General features: G+C 44.8%; 1 protein-coding gene across 2 annotated transcripts in view; it reads left to right on the forward strand.

Moving 5' to 3' along the window:
• Positions 1–26,546, forward strand: part of SLC66A2 (solute carrier family 66 member 2) — a 436,935-nt gene that overhangs the window by 122,623 nt on the left and 287,766 nt on the right. For both annotated transcript variants that reach the window (XM_069620644.1, XM_069620645.1), the window contains exon 3: positions 311–444. In XM_069620644.1, the coding sequence (XP_069476745.1) occupies positions 311–444 (134 nt within the window). The remainder of the gene's footprint in view (positions 1–310; positions 445–26,546) is intronic.

Here is a 26,546-nt window from a genome sequence, read left to right on the forward strand (position 1 = left end):
ACAACTCTGCATATTAGCTGATACAGAAATACATGGGTGATGGACATCATCTTAGATGGCATAGTAATGTTGAGTGGCCTTTGTATTGAGGGGGTGGGGTCCTGGAATACAGAGGGTGTAAGTGAAGAAACAATGTACAGTGCAAATCTAGAGAATCGACTTGTATGTTCTAGATTGCTAAGAGTTCCAACTGCAAACTATTCCAGAGAGGAACAGATGTTTAGTGGACTTTAAATGGTGATGTCAGCGATTGGCTACACATTTCCCAAGAGTGTGGTTTACCATGACACTTTGTGATCCTCTTTCCTAGGTTTGGAAGACATTTTGAAAGTCCGCTTCTGTGGCAGAGCATCATCATGATCCTCACCATGTTAATGATGCTGAGGCTGTGCACGGAAGTGCGGGTGGCGAACGAGCTGAACCTGAAGCGGCGCTCCTTTGCAGGTTAGTGCTCTGACCACGCATCGCCCGTCCACCACACTAAAACTAGCCTCTTGCACATCCGGAAATCCTTTACAACTTTGTGACCCCACCTGTTGATGCTGCTGTTTGAGCTATTGCTGTGAAAGGGTACATTAGATATTTTATTTGATAGTTTTATGCAGCACAGCATGTAGTCAATGTGGCGATTCTCTTTGTATGTCTGTGGGAACAAATACGGTTATGGAAAACAATATTGGAATGGTAATCGGGAGCTTATTGTGAACATTCAGAACATTATAGGAATAGATTTGCAATTAAATATTGCTATTCCATATTACCATGTACACAGAAGCTAAAAATCAACCTTGAAGAATTCCAGAACCTCAGACCCGTAAAAGAGAAGGCCCTCCCTTTCACTTAAGTTTTAGTCATATGGTTTGTGATGAATGGCACAACTAAATAATAATTTGTTTAACTAATATTGTATGAAAACTGCAGGGCACGTTGACAAGGCACCCCCTTTAGCTTTGTATACCAAAAAATAAGCTATTCAGCTTTTGTCAACACCACCTGTAAAATGTTGCAAAGCTTGATTCCAAAAATAAGTAGAGACCTTTTGTTACAGATTGAAGTAAAGTTGAGTTAAGGGCCAAGTGTTATGAATTCAGTAGTGGACGATGCAGGTATCACCCCATGATTTCACGGCAAAAGATAGAGGCTGAAAATGCAGAATCTTTTGCTGTCCATTCCCATGCAGTTATATGTGGGGGGGGGGCTACGTTAGGGTAGGCGAGTATGGGGAGGGCAGAGGCGTCGGCTCCCACATATAATTGCATGGAAATGTGGAAAAAGAAGAAATACATTGGTATTTTCGGCTTGTGTATTTTGTTGGGGAGATAATCACATCGATCCGATGATGCAGTCTACTATTCCCATTGATACCAAACTGATCAGAATCCCGCCACTGTTGCATGTATTGATGCTTGTTCCTTTTTCCCCAACTCGAGGTACCCCCATGTGACTTTGGCATGACCACAATATTGCGCAAATCTGCGTGGGCATTAACAAGAGTGCGTTGGAGGTCATTATTACCAATTGCTTCTTGGGAGGTTGAAGTGGCTTTGCAAATAGCCTTCTAATATCCAAAGAAACTCCCCCTTTCAGAGTAAGGCAATCCATTTTCATAGGAGAGATCCCCGACGGATGTGTTCAAGGGTAACCGATCCAATGCACGTGACTGAGATCAAGACGCGAAGGATAGATGACTCCTGTTGCATGTATTTCCGAATTTTAGAAATCAAGGAATAGCTCCCAGATGTTTGTGTGACCGTGGTCTCCTGGTCTGTTCTCAACCACTGCCACTGTGGCTCAACAAGTAATGCTGCCTACTATTTCCAATTTGTGTTGCTGCCAGGAGGATGGCTCGATGACAATATGTTTGCATTGAGAGCGGGGATGATGTCTGGCTCAACCCTTCACCGCTCTCCTCAAGCCCCAGGTAAATAAATTGTGTACCACTAGTGGTGACACCAATTATTACATTGCGTAGAATCTGGCATGAAGCGCTCATCAGGGTGTGATGACAAGAGAAGCTTTGTGTGCTGTGTTATGATCCAAATTTCATAGAAGTTTTCTGGTTGCAGATGAAGTGTTGAGATTTCATAACCTCGCCGAAGCTCTGCTCTTCTGATATTAGCCTTCCATTCTATACAAGGTGCTGCAAGATTTTGGTCATTTTGCTTTTCATGTACAGTTCTCAATTGTCTTTAGGCTAGTTTTCTGCTTTAGCTGACGCGAAGGATGAAAATTAAATACACGTGGTACAGTTCAGGTGCCTAAACTTTTAAAACACAAGTTTTCTTTCTTGTGAAGGTTCTGGTAACATCCATTGATGTCAATGATAAATCATAACATCACAGCTTTGTACATATTGTTGCTGAAACCGAATTATAAAACCAGCATGAACGTTTACTATATCCGTGTCTTTGATCTTCACTCTATTAAAGTACCAACACCCATCAAATCACATCCATTTCCTACCATGTGGGCTGCTAAGCAGTAGAAGGATGTGCAATAGTGCAGACATCCTGCTAGGCCGGGTTGCCCGGTGAAATGCAGTTCGAGCCGGTTCATGTGGCGAAGAATATCAGGAACTTCGATGGAAAGTATCGGACTGCTTGATTGCAATCTTGGGAATATATTTAAAGTATATCTTTTTAGGTTACTCAATATTGTAACGCGGACTGAAAGTGCAGTGCTGCTGTGTGTGAACCACATTCCGGAGAACATTTTTCAGCATCTTGGGTTGCCTTGCTAATTGCAAAGCCTAGTGGAATATTGTAGTGCCTCCAGTTTAAGGAATCTTTGTTCTGAGGAAGTAACTAAGCGTGAAAGGAAGTGATCCCAGTGGGCCCAACATCTGCAGCATGCTGGGATGGTCTAATCTAGGTCTAGCTCAGTACCTCCAGATGGTTGTCTGAAACCATATCTACTGTTAGGCTTTCCTAGACCCCAGAACATACCTTTTTATTCTACGATCTGAATCTACATTCATGATTGAACACTTGCTCCAAGTCTTGTACTGATTGGGGTATTACTTATTTATGACCCAGGTACTTTGTAGGGAATGCATTCTTCTCATGTTTTGTTGGTTATAACATTGATCTTTAAACTTTAGAAGTTGTTTTCTGTCTCTGGACATAACTTTACCAGACATGTCTGGGTTTCTCTGTTAGAAAAAAGTATTGCTCAGAGAACGGCTGTCCCAACACATTTTTCACACCATGTAAGCACGTCAGCTGAGCAATTACGACTTTGATGGTCTAGTGTCTAAAATACAAATACTGAAATTCGCTAAGGTTCAATAAATTGGGTCCTGTAAGTCTTAGTGTCTCAATCGTGGTTTCTTTGTAACAGATCTGCTTCACCTATTGGGCTGTTTTTGAATGGTCTCTGGTGTTCCTTTCATCCTCCATCCCTTCCTACAAGGTTAAGCCTTGAGCTTGGTCAGCACACCAAACTGTGAGTTGCTTATACCATACATTGCCTTCCTGTTTCTTTTAATAACTCGGTTCAGGTACAAAAGGAGTCCAGGTAAAGTGCATTGGGCCTCTACTCTCCCAATGCCAGCTCTGCTAGGCTTGCCACGTGAGTAAGATATTCTTCGGTTCAATTGTTGCACACTTAAAAATCAGAGATAATTTGCATTTAGGACCCGTAAAACAGAGTTTCTGATTGTTTCCCTGGCAAATTGATTGTAACACTAACTTTTAACCTAATTCCTTGGCACAGCACCATCGCCTGTTGACAAGGTGCGAAATCTGTGCCATTAGTGACAATCTGGTCTCCTTTGGCACCCGGCTCAGCAAGGTGGTAGGTACTTGTTTTGGCCAAATTCTCCAATTGCATTTATTTTAATTTAGCCGCCAAATCCAATTAACAAATCACTTTTATCCAGGCTTGCTTTTTCCAAATCGATCTACCTTGGACTTAGAAAGTACCTTTTTCGAAGACTTTAAAAGAGCCAAAACGGTCTCACCAGAATGTGTTTAAACTCCTGAGAAGGGCTCATCTGCCTCCTTAAACCAACTGCGTTGGTTTCCAATTGCAGGGAGAGTTGCGTTTAAAAGTCTATGCGTTGTGCGCAATCCCTTGGGCCATAAATGCCATGCCTTTCTGAACAAACTATTAGAAAGGTATGTCCTTTCCTCCTGTCCTCTACTCTGATAATCTCCTGCCTCCAAATATGTGTTTACCAAATGGGGAGGCAGATCCGTTTCTCCTCGATCAGTTACGCAGTGGTACTCACTGACAGAAACTAACCAATTTTTTTAAAAGGAACTGTAAACAGTCAATCATTAGAACACATCTCCTCATTCAACTCTTTCCAGCAGTAGCATGAATTGTCAACATTTGTCAAGAAACAAGGTGGCCCTCGTGACGTAACCTGTGCTGCATAAATAAAACTAAAAGTAATCTTAACTCTGTTTTTATAAGTCTGTGATTACTGCACCCTGGAAAACACAATCGCGTTCGAAGTGCTTTTATTTTTTTTTAATTTTTTTTTTTTATTTTTCTTCAACATAGTCTTTTTTTTTTTTATTTGGCTTAATTGTATAAAACAATTTTTACAAAGTTGAAGAGGGGGAAAAAAAAAGAGAGAAATCCCCACATTAACTGGTCCGGATTCCCCGCAAAATCATTCTTTGTCCAGAACCCCAAACATCTCAAAATTCCCCGAAAGGCTCCGTCAGATCAATTCTTTTTCGATTCTAGTTCAAATTCAAAATCAGAGTCAGCGTCCCCCCAGGAAAAGTTAAGGTGAGGACGCCCAGCTGGCGATCCTCCTCACTCATAACTACCGTCAGGTAAGCAGTTCAATCTCTCGGAAGAAGCCCACCACCGCAATCACCCAAGTAGTCTTCTCCCCACTTAGAAGCCGACACCACCATTCCTCTTCATCATAGACATGTAGATTTTTGAACAAGTGCCCCAGATGTCTCAGGCGGGGGCCCGTGACTCCTAAGCAGTTTAGCAGGAGGTGCCTTATGGTTTCTGCCATCTCTAACTTTCTGCAGAATCTGCAGGCTTCATCCGATACCAATTTTCTTCGGAATAGGACTTCCCTTGTGTGAAGAATGTTCAGGCGGATTCTTAAGAAGTTCACCCTGAGAATGGGATCCGGCCCCTTTAACAAGTAAGGCTTAAGTTCGTTCACTTTAGTCAACTGTGGAGGCAGATCTGTGAACAATTTTGATGCGGCTGCTTTTTCCAAAGTATCAATCCAATCTTGATGTAGTAGACGCAATTTGACCTTGGAAGGGTTGTGAATTAATTCATCTTTAGAGCTTCCAGCGCCCTCTAGGATTGAATCGATCTTTGCCGCCCATTTTATTAGCATTTTGCATGATCCCGACTGAATTTCTTGCTGGATTTCTTGCATAATCAGTGGGGAGCTTGGAAGTAAAGACTTTCGAAATAGCATAGCTTTGTTACGGGTCACAATGGAGGTCAAAGATTGTAGAGAGAGTTCCCTTCTTATTAACACCATTGGTAGCGAGTCAGGAAGGTTAAGAACCTTTCTCCAATAAAATCCTTCCAGTTTTAACCAAAAGGATGTTGGAAGGTTCGGTAAAGCTTTTGCCCCATAAGTGAGCGTTGGGATCACTTTAGACTGGTAGAAAGTCACCACTGGCGCCATAGTGAATTTTCCATATTTTTTCAATATTGCCCGAGATTGTGAAATGAGCAGTCTCGCTTTGGACATGATGCTCTCCTGCATCACTGTTTCCTTAATGTTCTTGTTGATAATAAAGCCCAGGTATTTGAAGCTATCCACCAGTTTGATTTTGGTGTTTACCGCCCATGTGAATTTCTCCAACTTCCTTTCATTTCCGCCCAAAGTCATGATCTTAGTCTTTTCCAAATTCATCAAAAGGTTGTTTTCCTTCAAATAGGAGTCGAGGTTATTTATCTGCCTCTGGAGGCCGATCGGGGTTACGTCAAAGAGTATTATGTCGTCCGCGTAAAATAGGCGTGAGATTTTGCTTGATCCCAGTGTTGGAGGGAACATCCGGACTCTGGCTTCATACTCTTTGAAATCGGCCGTGTATGCGTTGTACAGGGCGGGGCTAAGGGGCACCCATGCTTTACCCCTCTTTCCGTCTTCATCCAGGAAGATAAAAGGCCTTGGTTGTTCAACCGGACACATATTGTGGTTTCTGTGTACAAGGCCTTTATGGGCTCCAGTATCCTTGGGGGACAGGCGTGAAGTTGTAGTTTTGCCCAAAGACGTTGCCTGTCTACCCGATCGAAAGCCTGCACCAGGTCGATAAATGCCATGTCGATAAAGATCTCTTCGGGCTGCCCTCGAACACTTTAGCTTTAAGTGTGCTCACCACCAAGATGTTAACCATAGTTCCGACGTTTTTCACGAATCCCGCCTGGAAAGGATCCGACAGGCCAGTCACGGAGATCCAATTACTAAAATTATCCAGGATTAAGGCACCGAAGAGTTTTCCTATGGAATCAAGTAAAGCGATAGGGCGGTAATGTGCAGGGTTATCTTGAGCTCCCTTTTTAAAAATGGGAACCAGAATCGCTTTTTTCCATGATGAGGGAATGGTCGAGAGTCTAACACAGTTTGAGAAAACCTCCTTGATGAAGAGTGCCCAGAATTCCAATTTGTTTTTTATGTCAAAATTGGTTATTCCGTCAGGGCCTGCCGCTCCGGATCCATTGAGATGTGTTATTTTCCCTTTGATTGTGTACATGTCCAGAGGGATTTCCCACCGTTCCCCAGAACTAGGGGCCCCGCTCTCTTTTTCCTTATCCAGGATTCCGTAAAGATTTTCAAAGTTGATAACCATGTTTTTTCACCAATCGAATTTTGCAGTGCCTGGTTCACTAATTTAAAATTGCCCTTAATTAGTGACCAGAAGTCGCGTGCCTTATGACCACTGATAGCGTGCAGCATGTTTTCCGCGTCTACCTGGGTCCTATTTGCTTTTGTTGACTTCAGCCAAGCTTTCTAAGTTTTTACTGCCGTAGTAGCTTCAGCCTTCTTACTTAAGGACATTGTTTTTGCGGCCTCCCGTTGCAATTTTCTGACCCCCTTTCTTCGGGCTACTAGCTGTTCGTTATATGTATGGAGTGGGACCTTGTTTCCCTGTTTCAACACTCCTTTTTTCCGTTGGTATATTGTCAGAAGGGGCGAGTATTCGATCTGACTTGCCGGGCATAAATGGTCAACCAGCTTACGTGCCTTGTATTGGGTGGTTATATTGGCAATAGCTACTTCTGACAATCTTAGCCTTATCCGCTCTGATTTACTGCCAGGTTCTGAGCGTCGAAAACCGCCTCTCTTCTCCGTGAATGCCACGAGAAGGTAAGCAAGTTATGGTCACTATGCTGCGTCCTGGTGATTATAAAGGATGTGAGCAGCGGCAGTAGGCTCCTCGAAACCTGGATGTAATCTATTATTGCCGCTTGGTCCACTCTCTCCCAAGTTGGAATCGCTTTGAGCTTCTTCACATCCTTTTGCTTGAGGATGTGCATCTCTCTTGCATTTAGAAGATTGTGCCACCTATTGTTTCTACTTTGGAGCACTTTAGAGTGAAGGGTTAGATCAATGTTCAGGTCTCCGGCGATGATCACGTCGCTGGAGTTAGATGTTATCAGAAAGTCATCTATTAGAGTCTCAATTTGAGCGAGGAAGTAGTCGTTAGTCACTCGCTTTGGGTTCCAGTAGGCATTGATCAAAAGGATCTCTGCTCTTTGATTAAGCTCCAGGGAGCCTTCCATCCTTTCCCACTCCAAGAGCGTCGCCAGAATAAATTCCGAAGCCAAAAGTGTCTTTGACAATGATAAGCCTGAGCCCACTCTTATGGCAGTAATAAGGCCAGATCTCGGTCTGCCCCTCTCACTTCTATGGGCAGGTGAATGTGCCATTTGGAAACCGCCCAGCGTGGGAGGCTCGATTAGCCATGTTTCCTGCAAACATAAGGCGTCGAAACTCCCAAAGTTGACGTTTGATGTAACAGTTAAGTGGGCAAATCCTCTGGTATTCCACAATCCCAGTTTTAGCGACAGCTCCGGGGGTTCCATGGGAACCGATGCCTTCCTGAAGGAAACGCTGGAAGGACCCTCTGGTGGCTACTGCCTACTGACTAGGGGTTTTGGGGAGTCCATGCTGTATCTCGTTCCCTCCACAACAGGGTCAATTTTTCCAGATAGGCTTCTACCCTGCTTCATTGTCTCATCTATTTGTTCCACGCGTTGAAAGGTTCTGTGAGTTACATTACGTGTCGAGTGTGATGCCGGTGAGACCCCTCTCCGAACTCAATCTCCTTTTCACGTCCCGTCGAGTGTTCAAAATATTAGATTCTCGCCGGGACCGGTTTTCAACATACTGAGAGCTTGTTCCCCGGTAGGAATCTTGTGAGGCCGAGAGCCTCGAACAGGTTCCTGCTGTCTAAATCGAGAGTAAGACCGCTCCTGCGGGGACAAAGTCAATGTTTTACCCTCCACCGCATTTGACAGGTCGAAACCAAGATTGTACAATTTGTCTCTTGCTTTCCAGATTTGTTCTTGAATATAATTCGATCCTATGTGTAGGAACGAACTGTCTTTTCTTCCGTTTGGATTTGGTTCCAAGATTTTTATGTCTTTTGTGACATCGATATGAGACAACCGACTCTCCTGGACCAGTTTAAGTAGAGCCTTACGGTTCAGTGTCCAACTGTCCTGTCTTTCATATATTCTTTGCAATTTAAAAGTTCTTGTCATCATTTTCCTTTGTCTAGGCGGAGGAGAGCGGTTAGTACGGATGTCTCTACTGGCCCGCCGACCTGTTGATCCCGACGGTGCATGAACCCTGGTTCTGTAGTGGCATTTGGGTTTGTCCATTGCTGGACTCCTGTCCTTTTTTCTGTCATGTTGAACCCAAAGGTTTTTTGCCCCGGGAGAGCACGATCTTTGCTGTGGGTCTCGGGGGTGGACTTCACCTTGATTTCTCCCATGGGGCCCCTTACCCCGCACTTGTCTCAAATTCCTACTTGCTCTTTTCTGTGGCAGAGTAGTTTTTTCCAAAGCTCGTGGCGAGGTCGAGGGAGAATCAAGGAGCAGGGCCTTTGATTTCGGTTCATCCGCTTCTCTGTTGTCGCGACTTTCAGGTTTTTTTTTATTTAACTGTCACAGCGTTACACGTTAGGCAAAGGAATTATGACATTGAAATCATTACACTGCTCCCACCGGAGTCCACAACAGGCGTCGAACGGCACAATATTGACATCATATGTTGAGACCAATGCACCCTCACCTGTTTTATCTACTAACCATGCCTCCCCTCACAGTCGCCGTCCGTTCGGGTCTACATGGCCAGAGAGATCACAGCAAGAATATTGTTTAATCAGGAGCTGCTTTACGGTGGACCTTGGTCTTTCTTCCGAGTATTCTATGAATGGCGCCAATGTTTTACGGAACCGTTCATTTTTCCCATCTTTCAGTGCTGTAATCTTCTCCGCCACTAAGATGCTCTATATCTTCGCTCATCACATCTGCAGAGTTGGACCCTATGGGCTTTTCCTATTACGAGCAATGGTATTTTTGGCTGTTGCCAGGAGGTGGGTCATCAATGCAGCCCGTTAACCGGTCATGGGTAAAATCCCATCCCCTGGATCACCCAACAATATCACCCGTGGATCCATGGCCAGGGGGAAACCAGTGATGTCTTTTATTTGCACCAAAACCTCTTTCAAGAAATGACATACTTTCCCACATGCCCATAGCGCATGCAACTAGAATCCCTCTTCCCACTACACCCTCCAACAATAGGGGGAATACGTTGCGTTTATTTTGTGTAGCCTCTGTGGGGTTAAGTGCCATCTGTAGCAGATCTTCACCACACATTTGTTATCTGCCACACATCTAGATGCCCCGTGTGTTGCAAGCCCAGATCCTGCTCCAGGCCCCCTCATTTATCTCAACTTGTATTTGCCATTCCCATTTGACCATGTATGGAAAACGTTCCTGCGGGTCTAACCTGTCCAGTAACCTATATAATGTGGACAAATTAGCTCTCTGTATCCCTGAACTGTATGTGAGTGCCAACGCTGACATGTCTCGTTTACCTCTATCCTTAATGTGGCTGTGAAGCCCAGTGACATAACTGCGCATAGCAAAATCCTTCAGGCTCCCGAATCTGAAACCTGACCTTGCATTTCTACAAAGATAGTGGGTTTACCCCGCATATATTTGATAGAGATACATGAAACCTAAATTCACCCAGCTCCTGAAGCTTTCCTTCACCCCAACGGGTTGGAACTCTTGATTATCCATATGGAGGTCAACACAGACCCATTCCCACGGGAACTTCCCATTTACGGGATGCCCTATTCCAGTACTATATTTTATTGCGTGTTGAGGATAGCAAGGGGAAGTTCCCCTTCCAATTTCTTAGTTGTAAAAAGGGAACCTGGGAGAGCAGGCATCAAGCAAATGCTTGTTCAATTTGTTTCCATTGTGGGTTCTGATCTCCCCCTTTCCACGTCAGCATGTGTGAAATCTGCATTGCCAAATGATACCTGTAAACCGGCACCCCAAGCCCCCCCGGCCTTCCCCTCCTCTAAGCAGGACTTTCCTGGATATACGTGCTTTCCCCCCTCCCCATATGAACTCAAAGATCTTTGTTTGGAGTATTGTAGAGCATTCAGGAACTGGACTGGCAGCGCCAGACACTGATAAAGCAATCTGGGTATCCCATTCATCTGGACTCTGCAAATCTGCTAAACCAGGAGATTTCTTGCCTATCCCATCTATCCAAGTCTTCTGCAAACCCTTTAAAAAGCAGTGGGAAGTTAAAATAAAGAGTCCGCAATGTGGTATTGGGAGTCCGAACTCCTAAATAATCTATAGCTGTCTGGCCCCATTTTATTGGGCAGAACCCTGGCACAATTTCCCTTACACAATTAGGCATTGACACCCCAGACTGTTGGACCATAGGTAATTGACTGTGATTCCTGAGGTCAAGTAGAATCAGAACAGCTGAAGAGTTGGAATTGAGAGATGCAAGCAGTTCCCCACGGGTGTTTAGAAGAGCAGTTTCCGTGCCTCTGGATGCTCGGAATCCAGGTTGATGGTCGTGGAACCAACCAACATGTTCAGTGTGCTGTATCAGTTGGGGATGACCAACTTCTCGAAGAGTTTTCCAAGGACGAGGGGGGGATAGATATGGGGCGGTTGTTAGCTGGGCAGTAGTTGAATTTGCAAAGAGACAGAAAAATGCAGTGCAAAAATGGGGTGTATAGTTGGCTAATATCACTTATCCGAATGTTCAGACCAAATCTGACTGTTTCTAGTGACACGCAAATCTATTTCCAGTCCTCCTTATCAAACGCCCCATGGGCGTCCAAAGATATAATCCCCTTTCAATCTTTTCCCTATTTCGATAATATTGAGCACCTTGCTGATTTTATCTTGGGTGTTCCTGTCGGTTTTGAACCTTGTTTTATCTTCATTAATCAGTGACGGGAGGACAGGTATCACCCTGCATGCAAGGATCGTTGTTCATTAATGTAATTGGTCAATATGATTTGCAGCACACTGTCTTTGCCAGGCTTCAGAATGAGAATCGTTATGGATTCTTCCATAGATGGTGTTATCATGCCCATGACTGAAAATGTATTGAATAACCGCACCAAATGTGGAATCCATTTGGCTTGAAATATCTTATAAAATGTAGATGTAAAGCCATCGGGTCCTGGGGCTTTATCCTTAAGGGATTTTATAGCCTATTCCACTTCAGACACCAGGATCGGAGCATTTAACCCATGTTAATGCTCTACAGATAGGCAGGGAAGACCCGCACTCTCCATGTAACGCACCAGTTCCTTCCTTTCCCGCTTCTCTAGTCTTTGACGCCTCAAAATATGTGGGGAGTATCTCGGTCATCCTCAGCTCATCTTATCTCTTGTTGCCCCGCCTCGTACGTCATCCTTTGTATGTTGTTCCGCGTCCAGATCTTTTTTAATTTATATATTAAGAGGCGGTTCGCTTTGTTTCCTTTAACATAGTATTGTTGTTTGGTTTTAAGCAGTGCTTGCACTGACCTATCTGCTAAATTCACTTCCAACTTGCACCTTACCAATTTTATCTTCCGTAGTGCTACCCAGGACCTATTACCCTTATGTTTGGCCTCTGCCACACAGACTGCCTCTTCTAGTTGTGACCTGAGAAATGTTTCAGTCCTTGTGTATGCAGCCGTGTGACTTATTATTCACCCTGTATAACAACTTTCATAGTTCCTATATGGTCTCCAATGACTGTCCCGATGTACTATTATTGCTAAAGTAGATCACTTCAGCTATTTTCTGACCGAGAAAACTATTCTTAATATTGGTTCAGACAGCTTCCAGGGATGGCTACTCCTCCTTATTCGCTGGGTAACTCTCACTGATGCAATTACCAGGGTGTAATCAGAGATTGCTCAGAGTGCAATATGAATCTCATTTATGCTCAGGATTAAGGTACTTGGCACCGGTATGTAAAATCTCAGTCCCCATCATTAACGAATCTCCATGCATCTACCACTCCTAATTCTCAAACACAACCATGCAAAGGAAATCGCGTTCTTGTAATCCAGTCTAGTGGGTGGTGATGTTCTGTCTACTTCAAGATTCTGTACTAAGTTGAGGTCCCCCCTATTATGTCGCACTCAGCTGACGTCATCATTTATTCGGAATGAGCGTCAATGGGTACTGTGCCTTGTCGCTATTGGGCATGTAAAGTGACATTATGGTAACCAAGCGTCTCGTTCCCCCCAACATCCCTTTGAGAAACACACAATGCCCCTGGGGATCCCTCATAGCTTGAGCATCTGTAAATGGTAGCTCCTTTGCCAGCAATAATGCCACCCCTCTCGTCTTTTCCCCTCCGATGCAAAGAATTGTCATATGTATAGCCGATGTCTCGTTCTGTGTTCATCTACTTGCAATACTTTTGTGTTTCTTGCAGACACACTATGGCTGCAGCCATGTCCCACAACCTCTGCAACACTGATTTCCTCTTTACAGGGGAGTTTAGCCCCTGGACGTTCCAAGTAACTATGCAGAGCACATCCGTGTCTAGATCAGTGGACATGGTTGGTCCCACTTATATATGCGCTAATGTCCAACAGTAGCTTGCGCCTCCACCTCCTAGGTCTCCCGTGTGGCTCCCCATCCCCTTTGCCCAAGCAATGACTGTGACCTTTTAACAATAAACCTCTGCTTGTCCCTGCATTTCCCACAACCCCTCATGTTCCAAACCATCAAAACATAGTAAACTATTTAAACATGAAGTGTTAAACATCAACAGACTTCCACAACTTGAGAGACACAATAGCCAGGGGCTGGTGTTGACACCCCCCAACCTCCACAAACTTAATTCACAGCGCCCAGCGGGCTAATCCTCATTGAACTGGGGTTGCCCAGTCTCAGGACAAGGCTCAACAGCCATCTGCCAGCTAAGGTGTCATTTCAATTGTGCATTCTCCTTTCGGTCCTTCGCTGCTGGCCTCCTGCCTCTGCCCTCCCGTGTCCATGCCAGGGAGGGAGCAGCCAAGTCGTACGGGTGTCCTGCAACCTCTCCCTCAGCAGAGTCCTCTTCCGGGCGCAACAGTCTCTCACCTTCCTTCGATTTTAAGGCCCACTTTTTTTTTATTAATTGTAAAGAGCAATGCTGTGGGAAAGCCCCACGTACAGGTGATTTTTCTTTTCTTTGAGCCATTTAGTCATTGGACGCAGCATCCGTCGCTTCATCGCCGTGGTTGAGGCAACGTTTTGGTACAGCGTAATCTTCATGTCCCTAAAATGTATGAACTGCGTCTCCCTGGCTGCTCTAGTTATCTGTTCCTTTAGCAAGAAGAAGTGAACTCTGGTCAGGACATCCAGTGCTGCGTCCTGTCAGTGGGCCCGAGGGCTGGTATGATGCATGAGGTCCAGCACTGCCTCTGTCTTCCGGAGCTTTTAGTAAGTGGCGGAAGAGATCTTGCACCAAGACTGGGAGGTCACCCTCAGCGACTGCAGCACGTTGTTCTTCTGGAGCGGATTTCCACATCTTTCTGCTTCTTCTCCATGGCTTTGCAATGATTTTCCAATACTGCCACTCTATGGGCCCATTTGCTAATTTCATAGACAAGTTCACATACAGTCATTGCTATCTCTCCTACTCTATTTTCTGCCTCTCGCATCCATTTGTCCAGTGCCGTCATCTTTTGTGATAGCTCTGCCATACAACTTTGAATTTCTTTTTTAATCTCGGAGAGCTGTATTTGGAGGTTGGTCTTGGTGGCCGCTTGGGAACGCATCCCCTGGGAATTTTCTTCCACATGAACCATGGTGGCCGTAACCTCTGGTCTTCTAGATTTTTCAGAGGATTGCAGCATGGAGGGTATATTGCAGTGCTTCCCGCACTTTTACGTCTTGACCATGTTGCCTGCGTCAGTCCTGTAGGCATGTACTGATTGACTAATTTCTTTTAAGCAAATCCCCGGTTAGAGAGGCCTGTTGTCAAATCTGTATCCTGTGGTATGGGCCCTTCCAGGTCGGCTGCCCTTAGCTCCTCTCCCACTTCCAGATATGTGCTCCATGAGGGTGGTGCCCGACTTCAGCAGTCAGAGGGATCCCCGCGGCTGCCCACAGGTCCCATCTGGGTCACACACGGGCATTGCGGTTGGTCTCAAGATCTCACCCTACAAGCGTTGGCACAACTCATCTCTGTCAGGCATATACCATAGATCTCAGGGCCTGAACAGCTGCTCCTCTGAGCCTGTCACTGCTCGTTCATGCAAAGTGCACAGAGGCTGCCGCCTGGACCCATCGCATGTTGCTGTTCCACCCAGTCCCCTCTTTTCACTTTGGCCTTCTAGCAATGAACATTGTGTTCCGCACTAGAACCTGTGGCCATTCCAGACTCTGCTCCAACCGACCAGGGTGGTTGCAGCTCTCACACCTCCTGCGCTTTTGAATAGCGTGATGCAGGTGCGATCTTGGGTCCGCCCCGCCTTCTGTCGGCCACCACCGTATCATTGCTTCTATGGTAGTGCTGCAGCTCAGACCTGCTACAGCGGTGGCCTACAGCTTGCTAAACCCTCCGCCATCTGTGCCATTGGGGCCTGTAGTTAAATTGGAGAGTCTAGCAGCCCCCAACCACCTCCACGTCGCAGAAGCACTCACACGGACATCCGTTTATATAGGCGTTATTGTAGTTATACTGCACAGAGCCTTAGAAGTTTCAGCTTTGTAGCTTGATCAACAAAATAAAAGGGGTGCTCTGTAATTGTAGATTAATGAAATGCTGGAACATTTATCAGGAATGTACTTCTGAGACAGTATGTAGTAATTCACTTACGAGATAAGTGCATGTCTTCAACACACTCTTAAAGCTTTAAAGTAGGTAAACACATTCTCACACTGCATCGTGCCACGGGAGAATAGCTGATAGTATGGGGCATGGCCCTTATGCCGCTCTAGGGAAGTGAACTCCTGCCAGGCAGGCAGAAAAAGGTCAAAAGCTTTCAGATGCAATTTCGTTTTTGTGTCGAATTGGATAAAATAAATGTGTGCATTACACAGATTGGATTCTGATTTTGAGGGATTCCATCTATGGAATAAATTAACCCATATATTACTGAAGTCATTTTTCAAAATGTCTACCCATGGATGGGAGGCTGGGGTTTCAAGAGAACCCCTGATTTACCCCTCTCCTTCCCTCTAAGCGCCCTCTTTTATGATTTGGATATCCTCTTAAGAGGAAAGAAAAGAAGTGATTTTAATATCCTACTTAACATGTTTCCAAAAAGTGTTTATTGTCTCTGAATGTTTTTTTTTAAATAATTATTGTTCACACAATGTAGTTTGTTTTGGGTTGATCACTGTATTCCTTACTCTTAATTTTTAAAATACACTACAGTCACCTTTACGCAGACTCTTTAAATTGTCTCCAAAGAGGAAAATATAAAGTACAATCCATAGTCTGTCAGAAACTTTATCTCAGAGACAGAAACTCCATAGAAGGCGAAGATAAGTGCACAACAAAATCCAACATATGACCTGTTAAAAAAAAAACATGCTTTTATACAATCTGAACAGGCTAAGAAAAAGAAAATAGATAATTTAGGCTCATTACTTTATTTAAGTGCTATATAGAACCAACTCACTGCAACTCTATTAATTCAAATACTAAAACCTTCCCTCCTGAGACTTTTCATTACAGTCCAACCGCCTCAAATCCCTCAAATCAAGGATATACATAATGAATTATTTGCCCTGTCTGTAATGTGAAGAATAATCTTTTTGAGCTTTTCCTTATTAGAAGAACTATTTTAAAATGATCTTTTGTTTTACCTTTTGAAGCCTGCCATTCCATTGCCCTGATCTGGAGCCCATCCCTTTACCCAAGTGGAGCCAGTCGGTAGAACCTCATGTCATGTTGACTGGTGTGCATTTCTTCTTCGGTTCATGTTTCTGCTGTGGTCATGAATTGCTCCTATCCCTGACTCCTCTACATGTCGTAGTCCTATTCCATGTGGACAGGACATAGGTTTCTTTTTCTCCAGCACAAAATGTGTTCCCAAAGACCTCAATGTGCTACTGTGGACATGTGCTGTCCTAGGTCTTGCACACCTGCCATTTTCTCCATGCTTGTCAGGACTGCTTGCCATCAGGCACTCTGAGCTTTATTTCTCCTTTTACTTGAATTCCATTTGCCTCTTGTTGGCTTTGGTGTTTGTCCATCTGTCTATGCTGGTAAATCAATTTTTCTGGCTCCAGTTGCGAGGGGCAGGATCCAGCAGTGGGCGTTGCTACTTGTCCCTGGCATTCTTGGACACAGAGCACACTGATACCGCTGCTGGTGTTGTGACACTTTCTGCGCAGAGGCTCATTCATTGGCCGCAGCACTTGAAGGACTTTATGCACTCGCATCTCCTGGGATTCACCAATGTGAAGAAGAGAAGACTGGTGAGTGAGCCTGGCCTGACCTAGTGCTTCCTACCTTTGTGGCTTTCGGTGTTGCATATAAAATGGGGACGAAGGGGGGCAAACCTGAAGTTTCCAACTATGTGACTGCTCCAAAGGATCTCCCTCAGGGGGCTAATACTAGGATCGGTCCTGAGGTACCCTGTATTGGGGCTAAATTGGGGAGGGTTTACACCCATGATAATTTGTCAACTCTATTGCAGTATTTGAACCTGTGCTTTCTGGTCTGTCTTCTGCAGACTTTTGGTAATAGCCCTCGTCAAGTCATCCGGTGCCACAATCTTCCTCCAAGGATAGATTTCATTTTTCTATGACGTTGTACACCCAACCCATATGCACTTTACGTCCATGTGGTCATACTTCTGGGAGCTGATCCACAAGACCTCTCAAGATCTCTGCCAATGGCTATGACCTCAGGGTTGGAGCCTATCTGCCCTATTATGATAAGTCGCCCTCTCATTCTCACCACCAGCTCTTTCAGGGCTCTCTGGTGCATCCCCTCAACCACCTTTTGAAGCAGGGCCTGTACGTCCACCAGTCCTCAAAGGACTTTCATCTACACCCCTGATCCTAACAGTCCCATTTCTAACCCTGCTCCTACAGATCCTTCCAGGAGAAAACCAGATTTAGGGGTCCCCTCAAAGGATGATGCTGAAGAGGTGGCTCCCTCTTCTGATAAGAATTTTAATTAATACAGGTAGAGCATTTTGGAATTTCTTGAGATTTACCCAGAGCCATCCCAAACCAAGTGCTTTTTGCTGTTTTAGCTTAGAATAGGCTTGTGAATCCTGCTCTTAGAAAAGGTGTGCCTAGCGTTGCACCCGTGTGAGGGTATCTGACTGCCACTGTAGGGTGACGGCTCCTTCAGTGACAGCATTGTTTGCTCTGGGCAAGGACCAGCTCCTTGATGGTATTGGTAACAAAGTCACCATCTACGTCAGGCCAACTCGGATTGTCATCTGTGTATCATATCAATGTAGTGGCTGGAGGCATGTTACTTGGGATCAGATCTGGATGTGGACTACTAAATTTCAATATTCTTTCTGATGGGGTGGACCCCTACAACTCGTCCATGAACGAGTTAACCAAATGAAAATCGAACACTCAAATAATTAAGTTCCTGGCCATCACCACAAAGCAGTTTACATATCCTTTTCTGCCTTTCATTCAATGCCAAGAGTGTTTGTGTTGATTGTTTTTCAAGGCTTTCAAGACAGACATACCTAAAACACTGACAAGTCTTCCAGCTTTTGCAGAAAGTAGCAATGCGATGAACACAAACGGTTCTACCAAGGGTCCTTTTGCAAGCAAAAGTCAAAGCAATGGCTTAATGGTTGAGCCTCATGACGTTCCTTTTGAAGCCAGAATTTGCTTTCTTAGTGAGGCCTGGATGATAATTAGTTGGGACCCTTGGGCCCTGTCCATGGCCTGTCACTGTTATAGTCTTCCACTTTACCCACCCCCATTCCAAGCCTCCTCTTATTCAAAGCAAACAATCATCCCGCCTCCAGAAGTTGCAAAATTCTTGGAGATTGCGGCAATAGTAGAGGTTCTCTTGTCTGAGAAGAACTCTGGATTCCTCTCACGGTCCTTTGCAGAGCCGAATAACAACCAGGCAGGCCAGCTCTTCATTCTGGACCTTTCTCAGCTCAACATTTCCCTTCCTTTGGAGAAATTTAAAATCCTCCCCCTGCCTCAGATGTGTTCTATTTTTTCCCCTGGGGACTGGAATGGAGCAGTGGATCTGAAGGATGCTTATTTCCTGATATGGTGCCATTCACATCTCTGCTTCCTGTATTTTTTACTATGCCACAGGCAGTTTCAATACCAGGTCACCCCTTTGAGCTGAAATTTGGGCTGCAAGCATTAAGTAGGCAATAAGCCTCGAGCCAGGGGCCATACCGTGTCAGGTAATGCCCAACGAGCCCATAGTTACAGCTTAGCGAAGGCCCCGACTGCATTAACGGATGCAGAAATGGCCCTTGGCGAGGGGCTTATTGTCATTAGTACCCTAGTCCATTAGACCAGGTTACTAATGGTGTTTTTTTCGTTTGTGAGAGGCGTCCGTTTCGCATCCAAAAACAAAATGGCAGCCACGGACTGGGAAACTTAATCCATTCTCCCTTTCGTTGGCAGCCTTCGTAAACAAAGAAAATGGGTTCCATGTGATAATTTCGCCGCAAAAATATCGCCATACAAAAATATCGACATATTTTTGCGGCGAAATTCACAATGGACCCTTCACTTTTTAATGTGCGGGGGACACCCCCGCAATCCCCGCTCCCACATAATATCCCCAATAAAAATATTGCCTATGGCGAACCAAACGTCCATCATATTTACGGCGATATTTTTGTTGGGGATATTATTACCTGATACCAGAAAATGGTCTGCATGGAACGGAAGAAGAGACTACATGTAATCCCTTCACCCTGGAACGGACGAAATGTAGTCCCTTCTCCCTTTCAATGGTGTCCTGAACAAAAAAGAAGAAAAACGGAAGACCGGCATGAGTGACATGCCGAAACCTGTGCGGGCCATAAGGTAAGGCTCACAAACGCACTAATCGGCATGTTGGTTTCATTTTTCTTAATGCCACCTGCATACAGCAGCTACTCTGGACTCTCCCAACCATGGAGATGGTAACAGACATTCCAGAATTCAAGAGAAGTGCAATGTTTTTCATAATCTACGGTACCGCTCGGGCCTGTGGCCTGGAAGTTTGAGGCTTTTGGTGGAATCCAATCCCTCAGCCTCTGTCGATGCTCCTTCCCATTTCACATGACTTGTGATTGGACATTCTCTGCTGCAGTCAAGCCTCCAACTGCCTAGGGGGTAATCGCTTTTAGGATCAAATTCCTACAACTATTGACGGTTCCCCCTTTGGGATGGGGCCACAGTAGGCAAACTTCTGGTCCACAATCCCTGGTGCCCTCATGAAAGGAAACAGCACACAGCAATCTTAAAGGCCATGAGCCCTTCTGCGAAGCACCACAGGCAAGTTGGTGTTTGACCTCGCAGACCACACAGTTGCCATGTACTATGCCAACAAACTGTGGGCCAGGACTCTTCAGCTCTCTCTCTCCTGGAGGTTGACATTTGGTCACTTCCACACAGGATCTACCTTCAACCTTTCCCTATGCCCGTTATACTCCACGTGAACACAGACTTCCTTGCAACGCTGAACCACAAATTGGAGTTTCAATCTGCAGTAATTCTGCCAATTTTTCCGAAATGGTGATTTGCATCAGTAGACCTGTGTGTAACCCACAACAACCGCAAATGTCCCATGCTTGCATCTTGGGTGGTTAGATGCTGGAATCTTTGGTGGACTATCGGCAGATCTCCTGTGAGGGATTTTATGCACCTTTCATCCACTCCCTCTCCAGCACAGGGACTTGGTCAAGTACCGGGCCATGACCACATTCTCCCTGATTCAGGTATGTACCTCTGTTGGCCATCCAAGTTCTGGGATCTCATGTCTCTAGTCTTCAGTCTTTCAGTTTATCTACTTCTGAAAGATATGATCTGCTGTCTCAGGGCACTGATCTTGCAGCCTGCCCACTCCCTTGATCGCTTGGTTCCTCAGCAGCAGGCCCTGAATGATTTGTGGCTCTTTGTGGAAAATCTGTAGACCATACATGTTCCTAGAAGGGACTCCACCAGAGTCCATTTGAACAGTAAGTGGACTAGGTTTTGTCACTGTTGTCTACTGTGCCAATTGACCTGCCAATCGCCTTTTTCACTTCCCAGTACAGGCATTTTCAGAACCTTTCAACTGTAGGGGCCTGTTAAAATTCAGAGATGTCCTACTCTGTTGCATCTTCTAGTGAATAGACAATTTGAGGAATTGTGCCACTTCAAGCCCGTCCTTTCCATTACATCCCTGAAGTCTCCTCCTCCCACTTACGACTTGATAGTCCTCCTTTCAGTTCTGCCCCATAAATCCTTCCGGCCACACCAGATCTTAGATTGGTTTCTTGGAAGACCACCTATCTGGTACCGGTCGATTCATCTTACAGCAAAAGCAAACTCCAGTCTCTTTCAGTTTCTTATCCCTTGACAGCATTGAGCACCTGGAGACTTCCCTTGAGTGGTAGGGGTGCATGGTATAAATAAATATAACATTTCCCATAGACAAAGTGATGCTGTGCATGCATCCTTCAGTTATCCTGAAAGTCCTGTCAGATTTCCACCTTAATCAGGACATTTCTCTTCCAACCTTGCAGACAGGGCGGTCCATAACCTGGATTTCAGGCACTCACTCAACTTTCACATAGATACAACGAAGGACATACCGCCATCTCACAGGCTCTGTATCTCCTTCGGCTCACTTCCTCAGGCCAGGCTCACTTCCGCCTGCTGATAACACCCCCACCCCCTCTGGTCCTACATGCACACACCAGGAGGGCAAAGGCGGCTTCTGTGACTTTTCAGAGGTAGGTTTCCAGGAACGTGTGCACTAGGGCTGCTATTTGGGCCTCGCCATTACTTCTGTATGCATTACAGCATGGACATCAGCTCTCGGGCTGAAGCCCAGATGGGTCAGGATGTGTTACAAAATCTCTTATACTAGGCTTGGGCAAACATCCCTCTGGGTTCCTTCTGCTTTTGAATCTTCAACAAGCATTGGTGTAGTGGAGTGGGAAGTACGAGTAAGTACGAGTCGGGTATGGTCATTTTGTGTACTCTGTCTGCTGAGCCACCTCAAACTACAAGAGAATGTTGTAGTTTGAAAGAGTTCAGCCAGTCTTGTGGCTCAATCCCTTGCCCCACATATCTGCTCCCAATTCCCAGATTAAGGCCCCAATCAAAACCAAGGTAGGTTTAGAACAGGGGTCCAGAAAGGAGGTGATGCGTGCAAAATTGGAGCTGAAGGCCGGCATGAGCAAGAAGAAAGAGCGCAGGAGCAGTAAAGGAATGTGATGGAGGAACACGAGTGAAGGTAGACGAAGAAATGAGGTGGTAGGAGAAGGATGGAAAAAGGAGGGAAAGATTGCAGAGGGTCCAGGGAAAGCACCAAGGCGAGGAGAGGGGAAAAGGAGGCGAGGATAAGGACAAAGAGATGGATATGATGTAAGAAATGTCTACTAGAATGAAAAATGGGGCAGGAAAAGGGAAGGTGCAGGTGGGGTCATTTGAGCCATGGTGAAAAAAGGCATGGGGAGGTAGGCAGGAGCTATGGCAGACCTGGTTGGCCTGGGGTCATACCTGGTGGTGTCCTGGCTCATGCAACAGTAAACGGCCATCAGAAGGCTCGACTGCAGCTAGCTGGTAGCCTTCAGACCAAACATGGTGGGATTGGCTAGTCCACCAGGTTTAAGGAGCAAACTAGTCCAGCAGTCTGGTTCCTATAACTTCTTTCCAAGAGTTATTTATGGAGGTTCAGCCCGAGTTTGGACTTCAGCCCAGCTAAATCATGCCTTTGGCTGGGAGCTATAATCACATCCTGACAATCCACCCCCAACCGGAGTAAGAAATTGATGGTCACCCCCCAATCCTCTGCATGCAACATGCCTTACAGACAGGAGCTCTATGGAGAGGGACTTTGTGTTTGGACTTGGATACCATGCAAATGACAGCGCTATGCGCTTCAAATCCCACAGCAAGAACATGTGATGACTCCACTTCATGTCTCCCATGCAAGAAACCTTCACCCAACACATTCTTGCCCCCTGGAAAATATAGTCAATAAAGAAAGTCATGTACAGAGTGAAATAGAATGGCTATAGAATGACTGCAGTTCAAACCAACTACCCGGTTTAGATTTGTCATGAAAGGCTGGCTGGAGGTACACAGTCTGCCCTAGACATTGTAACCAATCAGGCACGTTAGCTCTGAGCATGGCCATAGAATACGTGGTATTCAGGGAAGGCAAAGCCATTCCTCTCACGAAAGTAAGACCCGAAGGCATTGTCAAAGAATAGTAGGACCACCTGCAATTTACACTGGACAAGAAAAGTATCTGTGGCCTGAGATGGATGATAATGTGGAAGAAGTGTAGTGAGCAACATGCCAGTGACAGGAGGATGCACTACAGGCAAGCACCTATACTCGCAGGAACTGTGATTTGAGTTTTAAGATCTATTCTCAGAAGTGAAGGTGTCCAGCGAGAAGTGGTGACTGATAATTGAGTCCAACTGCTGTGATGTGAAATTACAGCCTTCTTTATGGAATGGAACATCCCACAGCTCAAGGCTGCCTTGTACTACCTACTGGCCAATGGACAAGTAGGTTAATCAAAGGGAGCATCAGCAGCATCCCACAAAGCAGTTGCAGCGCACAGATTAGCATTCCACACAATCACTGGAGCATCACCATTCCAAATAATGAGGCAGGCAGGCCCGCTCCAGTGTGGTTCTGCTATGGCTACCTGGCATTCAATAGAACAGCAGCATGTCAGTAGATGGGGAGTCCAGAACAAGAAATGCACACACAGGACCGATATGACCGGAGATCAGGCTCGATACGTACATCTGGGAAACTGGGTCAAAGTGAGACTTAATGCTAGGGCAAGAAGCCTTATTGAGGTACAATGATCCTCTTAAAGTAATTATAGCACAAATCACAAATTGATTAGCAGAGTTTGCTAATTGGCATTTTTTGGATTAGCAAACAGACCATTTTGATTAGCAATGTTGTACTAATATTGCTAATGTTACCAGCAGTTATATGTAGCCAAGACATGAAATGACCAACAATACAGCAGTTTTCTGTACCGCTGAAGTAAGATATTAGTGAGGAGTCCAGCCTTGCAAATTCTTTAATATTCAGCTAGACCTGCAAGTCGGGTAACTTAGTTTCCCTATTCAAAGTAAGAGAAATGCACTCAAACCATAGCAATGGAGGACAACAGATTTACAATTTGTGTACAATGGTACATGTGACTACAAACCCGCTTTGTTTGGCACACTGCTGCCACCCATAGGCCAGCCATGCACAGTGAAACTTTTGTTTAACATTTCCTACAAACAAGGTAAATGTTACATAAAAGTTTCAAACATCTCTTGCAAATGCTACCGGCCTGTCATAAAATGTGCTCGACTATGCGAGTGGGCGGAAAGACTTTGCGAGCCACAGCTGAGTGTCTATAAAATGTAAACAATTTGCTACATGTATAGACACAAGTAAATAGATATGATAAAAAGGCTCTGAAAACAGTTTGACCAGCTGTCTCCTGTAGGTGGTAATATATAATGCAATCATAATGCAAAGGGAGCTCTGGAGGCTAACTACAGTGTTTGGTATTGCTTGTTAGTTTTTATTATTTATAATGCGCGAGAGTACCCGGGGGTATCGGGGCACAGCATTTGCAAGAAATTTCAAAGATTGGTTACAATACACAGAAAATATACATGATTACAAAATAAGGTGCAAAGAGTTATATACAAATCAGCAGTCATATTATAGGACCATAATGTACAAGTAAGCAAGAGGACACACGTGGTTACAAAGTGTGCAGGCAACGCAGGGCATTTTATTGTCTTAGTGGGACCCCAGTTTCATCCAAGAAACCACCTTGGATCGGACGTCAGTTTCATCCAAGAAACCACCTTGGATCGGACGTTCTGATAGGGTAGGTCTGCTCTGAGGTTAGGGGGCAACGAGTTCCAGAGCTTGGCAGCTTTTACCGGGAAACTGTTGCCCCCTATAGTTGCCCTTTTGTAGTGGGGAACAGATAAACGGTCTTTGTATATAGTTCTAATGGGTCTTAAGGAGGGTTGTCTGTGGAATCTGTTAATCAAGTAGATGGGGGCAGAATTGTTAATGTACAGATGGATGGAACTATTGATCACTCCTTTGCATAAGCATATAGTTTGCTGTGTGTATTCATTATGTAAGAGGAATGAAAAAGACTAAGCAGAGTGGTTTGCATAGCAGGCTGTTGTTTTTGTAGTGTGTGGACATCTCAATTTCAGGGTTCCTGGTATAAAGCAACTAGGTTATAATATAGTATGTCAAGGAGTATGGGTTCACTCATGGGTTGAGCACCATTTGCAAGATGTATGCAACCTGCAGGTTATTGAACTTGGTTTTCCATCAAAAGCATTTGATCATGTACATTTTGAAAGTAATCGCTCATCAATATGATGCATCTTCCCACAACAAAATGAAATATAGATGACGCAATGAAATCTTTAGATGCCCTAACCTAAACCTTGGAGATGATGCAGTGTTTTACAGTATCAATACTCTAATCATGCATTATGTAACAACCTACATTTTAGGAATGGAATTGCATGACTATCTTTTTAAAAATATATAAAGTTGACACATACTGGTCTTTAACAGACAGCATTTAGAAAGCTTAATAAAGGTAGCATCTTCATTATTTCTGGTTTGGAATTATTTGAAAAATAAATTCTTGGCTAACACTCCCACACATGCTTTGGCAGAGTGGAGGAGATGATTACTGCTGCACTTTCTCTCCATTAGGACTTGAAGTGAACAGAGAAAAGAGGGGGGAAAGAGCACAGGGGGCAATAGAGGAATGCATGGCGAGCTGTGCTTTCATTGAAGCGGGCAACTTGAATACCTATCTTTGCTACACAAGTGTCCATTTGATTAACAAACTGACAGAATTACATAGCAAATTGCTATGCGACACTGCTTATTTTATGCCTTGATAGCGGGGGAAAATGCATCCTAACTGATGATAGAAGTGTCTTGAATATGATTTGTTGAGGCAAGCCCTCTATGAAATCATCAAATCGGGTCTTTCCCTGACTAGGCAGACCCAAGAGAGAGTCATGGAAGAGTCCAATCATAGTTGTTCTGATGGTGATGCAGGAGGTGCTACTTAGTAAGTGGAGCACTCTAATGCAGGAGAGAAAGCCACCCTGTCAGAACAGATCTAGCCCTGGCCACCTTGGTGATGACCCCTGGGTGGAGTTCAGCCTCAGAAACCTGTGCCTGCTCAGAAAGCACCTCACAATGGACTAGACGAGAGGAGACCTCCAGGGAGGTTTGAAACTATGATCTATGTTCCAGGTACTCTCACCCTTTTGTTTGAGTGTGTCTTTGTGTTGAAGAGGTACAGTATGTAGAGTCCTGACCTGCTCGCTGTTTCTATTCAGGGTCGGCTTATTTGTCGTGGAGTGCCGGGATGTGAATGAGTCCGGACAGAACAGTTATTTGCTGAGTTAATAAAGTATGTTACTTTTAAGACCTTGGCTGATATTTGAGTCCTGCACTTCACCCCAACTCCATTTAATTGTGCTATGCTAGTGTTTCCAAGTGTCCAGACATTTGTGAGCTGAGGTTCAGTTTGTTCATTCGGCGCCTTATGTGTTGATTCCCTCTCGTGATGCTATCGTAGGGATGTTTGGTGTAGCACATGTTACAATTCATATACAGGCCTTGCACATTCTTAAAAATCCCACTAGTCCTGCAGGGAGAGATTTTTAGTATACGTGCTTGTCCTAAGAGAAATGCACTTGATGGGTTTCAAAATATTTACCAGTGCTTACTGTAAAATGGTGCATGTCACCATAACCACCCTCCTTATTTGGTGCAATGCTGCCACCCAAAGGCCAGCCATGGACAGTGAAACTTTTATTTGCCTTTTTATGCAAACCGCTTTTTTCAGTAAATGTCAAATACAAGTTT

Source organism: Ambystoma mexicanum, chromosome 5q (assembly GCF_040938575.1).
Source record: "Ambystoma mexicanum isolate Mex_15411 chromosome 5q, UKY_AmexF1_1, whole genome shotgun sequence".
Lineage (NCBI taxonomy): Eukaryota > Metazoa > Chordata > Amphibia > Caudata > Ambystomatidae > Ambystoma > Ambystoma mexicanum.